This window comes from Babylonia areolata, chromosome 23, assembly GCF_041734735.1.
Source record: "Babylonia areolata isolate BAREFJ2019XMU chromosome 23, ASM4173473v1, whole genome shotgun sequence".
Taxonomy (NCBI): domain Eukaryota; kingdom Metazoa; phylum Mollusca; class Gastropoda; order Neogastropoda; family Buccinidae; genus Babylonia; species Babylonia areolata.
Window position 1 is genome coordinate 16,760,417 of NC_134898.1, and position 7,509 is coordinate 16,767,925.

Here is a 7,509-nt window from a genome sequence, read left to right on the forward strand (position 1 = left end):
GTAGAAAAATCCACTTTGATAGGAAAAAAACAAAACAAATAAAACTGCACCCAGGAAAAAATACGAATCCCTTGTATGTAGTGCAATGCATTGCAGTGAAGTATGTTGCGTGAGGTTTACTGCTGTTGTGTTTAATACTGACGAACAAAAAACAAAATAATCTCCTTAATTGATCATGAGGGTATGAGCCATAGTGTATAGTAATGAAAACTGAAGTTATATTTCCACATTGTGTCAAGCTTTTTCGCTGTTTATTTTCAGCAGTTGTGCTGTTTCGAAAAATCATTTAACATCTGATGGCTTCAGTTCGATGTCATTAATTTGCCAACCAATTAATAAAATCTGACTGGATTGTGCAATGAAGTGTTTGATGTCATCAAGTTGCCAACCAGTTAAAAAAAACTTCTCCACAAGATTGTGCTATTATGTGTTTAGTGACTATTATTAAATTGATCCAGTGTCACATCTAATTTTAAGTACTTATCTATTCTTTTTAATCAGCTGTTTGGTTCCGGTTAATGCTTTTAAAATCTGATGCCGTCTTCAAAGGCACCATGTGGAATTATTTGTTTCTTGAAAATTGCTTCCAGCAGTGTACACCTCCCCCCACCCTAATGAAACTAGTCAGGAATGTAGTTGTTACCCAAATAGACAGTTAGGATGGCAACTGGGATTGCAGTTTATTGACCATAACAGGTCATCATAGATCATAACTGCAATTCTCACTGCTGGAGTCAAAGCAATTGAATCCTATGTGACTGGTAGGTGTGTACAGTGCTTGTGAGCCTGCATGTTTTAAACAATGGTAGATATGTACAGTGCTTGTGAGCCTGCATGTTTTAAACAATGGTAGATGCGTACAGTGCTTGTGAGCCTGCATGTTTTAAACGTGTGGACAGCAGGTTTGCCATCCCTCAGATCAATAAGCGAACTGCTCGACAAACATCCAGGATCAGATGACAAGGCCTGACCAGTAGTAAATGCAAGTCAAGCGTTGAAAAAAAATTGCTGAGGCAGATGCAAAATGGTGTATATGAATCGACCAACTGAAGCTTGATAATGATTGTAGTAATGACACTCAGCCTGACCAGTCAGTATGATTACAAACAGTATGCCTTGTGTACCTGACTGTGTATGCATACATGTTGCTTGTATTCACACATACACACCAACATACATGTGAAAAGGTGTGTTGTTAAGATGTCATACTGTATGCGTACATGTTTGTATCCACACATACACTAACGTACATGTGAACATGTGTTGTGAAGATATCAAAGAGTGGAAAGTAAGAGAAAACATGTTGTGTCTTTAAAACTTGTGTTTTACAGCTTTCATCAACAATGCAAAACCACCATTTATTTAAAAAAAAAATCTTTATTGAATAATTTGCAAAAAATAAAAACAAAGGAAAAAAATTGTACATACTAACATGGTCTGAACGTTTTTTAAAACAGATCTAACTGAAGTACAAAACAAAGAAAGTAACTTGGAAACACTGATCACAACATAATTTCAAGTATTGATTCATACAAATAACAATTGACAGAATACATAAACTCTTGAATTTACACACAACAATCTTAACATAGCACAGCAAACACAAGTGAAGGGGAAAAAACAGAAGGTACAAAACAAGAAAAATAACTGATATCACAGTTGAGCTCTTGTTCTGAGCAATCCCAAATGTAAATTTTTTTCTTTGTTTCTTCTCTCTTGTTTAAATGTTTTTTTCTTTTTTTCATGATACTTATTGATAGCATTAGAACTTTTTGCAATCTCAAATGTAAAATTTTGCTGTTTCATGATAGCATTCACAACTTTTTCCAGCAAATTCTATTTCATTTATCTTCATTTTGTTTGTTTGCGTATTTTCGTATATTTAAATGCTCTGACGACTAATACACAGAATCATCTGAAATAATTTTGACGAGTTCAAATATTTGCTTTGCTGAATAAATCGTTCAATCTTCTGAAATAATTTGCATGTTTTCAAATATTTACCTTGATGACTTAGTCATACAATTGTCTAAAATAATTCTGATACACGTTTCAAGTTTCTGTTCCATGCAGTGATATTCATGTCCTCTGATAATAATGGCACAGATCACATATTTGCTGTGTATGGCAGTTTTCTTTATCACCAGCAAAATGGAAACTGCTAATGCTGACAGTGCAATATGTTATTAACTGTACAATAAATCTTACGGACAATGACAAACTGCACACAAAAATACTGCTTTGGAGATATACATGTTTGAACATGGAATGATGTTGTACACCTGCATCCATCTACATTCATATCTTGGAGTTATAAAACATATAAAACTGAAGTTTCAATTAGATACACACCTTATAAATTGTCTTGAGAAAACATTGGTTGTAAAAATAATACTATAAGTATTGCCCTGATGATGATACTCTTGAAGATGAAAGATATGATGATAAAACCAAAAAGGTTTGACAAGTCTTAAGGTGATTCCCTTTCTTTGGTATGTATGTCTTGACATCTGACTGAGCAAAGACTTGAATTTGCAACAGGAAAGCAAACTCTTGGTCCATGTTTCAGGTATCTTCGATGTCGCCTGACGTTTCTTTCATCATAATTGCTGACAACATTTTTTTTGGCATTGATTAAAAACTGATTTTCTCCCCTCCCTCTCTCTTTTCCACTCTCTCATCCATTCTTTCATTTTTTTTGCCCCCGTCTCTTTTCCTCACTCTCTCCTGCAGTCTTTCATCTTCTTCCTCGCAATCTCTTGTCCAGCCTCCCTCCCTCTCTCTCTCTCCATCTGATCGAAGCAAGCTCTCTCAGTCGCTCCCTCCTCACAACAGATCACTGCTGGATTCAGTCAACATCACAACAAGGCAGTTCTTGGAGCCATTCAAGGCTCCACTTGCAGCGTGCACTGACCAGGCACGCAGGCCAGCACCACGCCATGGATGGAGTCCAGGGCAGCCACCCGCGACTTCTTCTTCTTGACGATGACCGCTTCCCCGGTCATGTGCTCCACGTCACTCAGCTTCATGTTGAGCCGGCCCTGCTGGCACTGGTAGTACATCACCTGGCACTCCAGTGTCACCTGGGCTCGCTTGACGACGTTCCCATTCACCACCTGCAATCAAAAAGGAGGGGACTTTTTTTACTGAACAAACAGAGAAAAAGTGCAGTTACCCTTCAACACCTGCAACCCCTCACCTCCCCCAAAATGAAATAAAGGGGACTTCTTAATTAATAAGTATGGAGATAAGGTGCAGTCACCATTCAACACATGCAACCAAAATAATGGGACTTTTTAATTAACAGGCATATAGAGAAAAAGTGCAGTTAGTATTTAACACCTGCAATCAAGAAAAAGTGACTACATTTTTTTTCATCAACAGGTATAGATATAATGTGCAGCTGCCATTCAACACCTGCAGTCAAAAACAGGGACTTTTTAATCAATAGGTACTGAGAAAAAATCAAGCTGTCAACTGGAAAGCTAGGATTTAGTATCAAAAATGATAAGATTTCCCACACCCTTAACCAAAAAATGGATTTCATTCTTTTCTGAAACAGGAAAAAAAAACAAAAAAAACCTTTAGTTTAAAAAAGAGCTTTAAGAGATTTTAAATCTGTTCAAACATATACAGCCATTGATGATGATCAGTTAAGTAAGTTATGGAATCTTTATCATAAGAGGATTGAAGAATGCAGCTCATCATGCAAAAATATTTTTTTATATTCTTGAAAGTATAGAAACAACCAAACTTTTTGTGTATATATATATATATATATATATATGTGTGTGTGTGTGTGTGTGTATTCACATGATGTAAAATCATGCAGGATTCAGAGAAAGAATACAAATTCACAGTTGAGTTTCTTCTCCCTATTAAATTTGTTTATATTCATTAACATTTTCAATTCTGTTCTGAATACATTTGCAATTTGGTCAAATTTCAGTCTAAAAAAAAAAAAAAAAAAAAAAAAAAAGTATGACCAAACACACGCCTACCTCTCTAGAAATTTCTTTCTGCACACCAGGAACTCTGATGACCTTGACCTCTCCAATGACCCCAGTGCCGTCGTTTCCATACACCTTCAGCTCATCTCCAGGCTGAACAGCATCCAGGGAGAAGGCAAAACCACTGGGATCACTGTCGGACCAGAAGTAGTTGTCGTTGAAGATCAGGGAATCTCCAGCAAAGGTCAGCCGCTTTCCGTAGCCAAGCCCCACCGACAGCAGAGTGAGTGCCCTCCCCTCAAACAGGTAGCTCTCTGTGCCCACTCGTCGGATCCGGTAGCGGAAGCCAGGTGTAATTTTGGGGTCCACGTAAACACCTGTGAACGATATACAATGAGTGCACTTAGTATGGGGTAGAGGGGCACACAGGGTAATGCGAACCACAGTGAACACACACGCAGACAATTTCCAGGCACACATTTATATCACTAGTCGTTTCAAACTAGTTGCCATCAGAAGTATTAAGCTCATGTGTTTTCAAATAACTTTAAAAATGAACATTTCAAAAAACACTTGATTTGAATGAAAAATGACCAATATCTTTCAAAATGATTGTTTCAAGAACTACAGAAAACGCATAATACACCAAAAATGCTTTAATCTACACATTTCAAGGACACGACAGCGGCATCCTTATAGTGTGGTCTGACCCCAAAGCAATATTCCTTAGATACAAACTGCTGACTTCATGAATCATACTACTGGTCTGAAAGTGTGCAGCAAACTAATGGACCAATGTAAGACTGGTATTTTCCCTCTTTTTCCTCCCTCCCTCCCCCCCTTATTTTTTAATCTTTTTTTTCTTTTCAAATAAATGCTTTCAGTAAGAAGCCTCCAGTGATTGAACTACCCAATGCTTTGATGCTCAGATTATCTTAATCATTCCTCAACTGAGCTAAAGTTTACTGGTTTCATTGACAGTAAACACTTCATTGTTTTGAGTTACTTATAACGTGGCTTTATCCAGGGCAGACCACAGTATAAGGCAACTGCGCTGACAATGTATTGCATCTTCTAGGAAGATTGTAAAAATAAACATTTCTGATATTTTGAATTAAAAAAATATTGTTTAAACAATTCCAAGTACAAAACTTATTCAGTATTCATTTTCAACATTTTTCTCCATTGAAAGAATGAAAAAAATCCACATATGAAGCAATGTCATGTAGATTAACATCATAGCATTCTGACAATGACCAGGAAACGAGTTGGTTTTTTTTTTTTGTTTTTTAGGTTTTACCGTGGAGAAAAACCCACGTCCAATAATCTCCCGTGCGCATTCACACACTCATCCATGCTGAACAGGACAAGTACACAAACACCAAGAGAATCAGAACACAAGCAGACAATGAAACGAAAATACTGTAGGAATGGAATGGTCTACTTAAGCAGACCATTGAAGACTCCCTTACTGTTCGCACCCTAACCGGGCCGGAACAACACGAACTCAAGTTAGGAAAAACTTGGACTTCGAGCCCAAGAAGCGCCTGAAAAAGAAGATTTCAGCAAGGAACATGGCAAAAACATCACATGCCTACAAAAACATCAATCAAGCTATCTGAACATCCCATCCCACATAATATGAGAACTGCCACTCATTTGGCTTATATACTTTTTGAGCGCTTGGCGGGGATTTACATTGACCAGTATATATTATAACCTATCCTGTCAGACATTATTTCACAATGATAATAATCAAATAAGCAATAATTCATATAATCAACACAATGCAAACTGCATTAGGAATACACACACATACAATGCATCTAAAAGTTTACATTTTAAACTTCTCATCATAGTATGTTTTCCACAGATATTTTAAAATCCAGTATTATTCACATTACATCACAACCGTATATACATATACAATAGTTAAAACTGAAACACTTACACTTCTGAAAAAAAGAATTTCAATGGCATGGTTAATTCTTAATTACAGTATATTGTGCATTTTGACCCAAAAGTAGGTAATGTTACTGATTACCCACCCTTGTGACAATGGCTAATATATGTAATAAATAAAAATCAAACTCCTGGCAAGAAAAATACAATTAAAGGTCTAATATAATAAGTGTTTATAACATCCTAAGACCAAACCTCACTGATCAATTCAAATGCACATGCTAACAAAATAATTCATGTGATCATCAAATATTTTGCAATTATTACTTTGATACTGCTGTTGGCTGTAATGCATTGACTTTCACTTCTATATCATCAAAAAAATCCCCGCCAAGTACATATCAGTTCCAAAAATTGTTCACCATATTCCCAACCCCATTCCTTCAAGCCAAACATGACCCAGCAAACAATAGCCAAGACAAATGGTACAAAAAGCAGTTGAAATATACCATAAAGCAGTAAACAATAAATACAGCAATGGTTATGACACCAAAATATTTTCTTTTATGACTTGTACTGTCTTAGTCATTTTAACCATGGATAACACAGTCGGCTTGGTACCGTATGCAGTTTTTCATAATAGCGAGAAAATGAAAATCAATACATATACTGCTCCTCTATACAGTGGATTAACAGTGTGTGAATGCAGTACAGAGATGCATGTGCAGTGACAAACTTTCTATATAAAGCAACAAATTGCTTTTTGAGGAATGGATGTTATTCCCAAAACAGACAAAATTACAGTTACACAAATCATTCTCATGCAGCAGTGCTTTCAGTGTTCTCTCTTCTTCTTTTTTTTAAGAAAGCGTTGAAGTGACGAACAAAAACTGAAAAAATCGAACTGAGATAAGACATGGGCGTGGACGGAAATATTGCAAGTCATTTGTTCGTCCTCCACGTCAGATGCCGGCCGGCATCCTGACATTCTCAGCTCGAAATGTCTGCTGCAATGACTTTGCACAGATCCGAGAAAAAAAAATTCCACCTTTCGAAAGCTACTTCATTTCCCATTCGCTAATGACTTTTTTCCCCATTTATTCACTGCTTTAATCAATAATGAAAACAGTCGCTCCGTCAAAATCAAAAGCCCGATCAAAGCGGAAAGTAATAAAAATATCGATTAAGTTTAGTTTCGTCTGCAACGAGCAATGAATTTATCGCTCAGTTCTTCCTGCCGGTACCTTGCCGGTGTGCCATCTCACAGCATTACGCCAATGAGGATAATAGCTTACTTCTACTTAATACTATGAAGAATTAATGCCTAAAAACTTACCGATCACCGGCATCTCGTGCGGACGCAGTCCCCGGACAACATACTCAGACGGGAGGTCTCCGATGTCCTGCCCTCTGACCACCACGTCCCGTCCCTCAGACTCAGGCTCCTTGTCGCTCTCTCCATCGCTCTCGCTCCTCTCTACAATGGCATTGTCGAAGAGGGATGTCAACTTGCGGCGGGAATGGTCGGTGCTGCCGCCGGTCTGATTCTGCAGCCCCAGAAGTACGGACAGGTCTCCGGGTCTCAGAGTGGCGTAGGGCGACAGCCGACGAAGCAGGAGCTCTTCGGACTCCATCTCAGCTCCGAACAGGTTTTCAT

At 37.7% G+C, this 7,509-nt stretch overlaps 1 protein-coding gene across 1 annotated transcript in view; it reads right to left on the bottom strand.

Annotated features, from left to right (window-relative positions):
* Positions 1–1,379: 1,379 nt before the first annotated feature.
* Positions 1,380–7,509, bottom strand: part of LOC143297751 (uncharacterized) — a 6,417-nt gene continuing 287 nt past the window's right edge. The window contains exons 1-3 of the mRNA XM_076610205.1: positions 7,189–7,509; positions 4,002–4,327; positions 1,380–3,116 (exon numbers count right to left, since the gene is read on the bottom strand). The exon at positions 7,189–7,509 is cut by the window's right edge and continues 287 nt beyond it. Coding sequence (XP_076466320.1) covers positions 2,886–3,116; positions 4,002–4,327; positions 7,189–7,509 — 878 coding nt within the window. The 3' untranslated portion in view covers positions 1,380–2,885. The remainder of the gene's footprint in view (positions 3,117–4,001; positions 4,328–7,188) is intronic.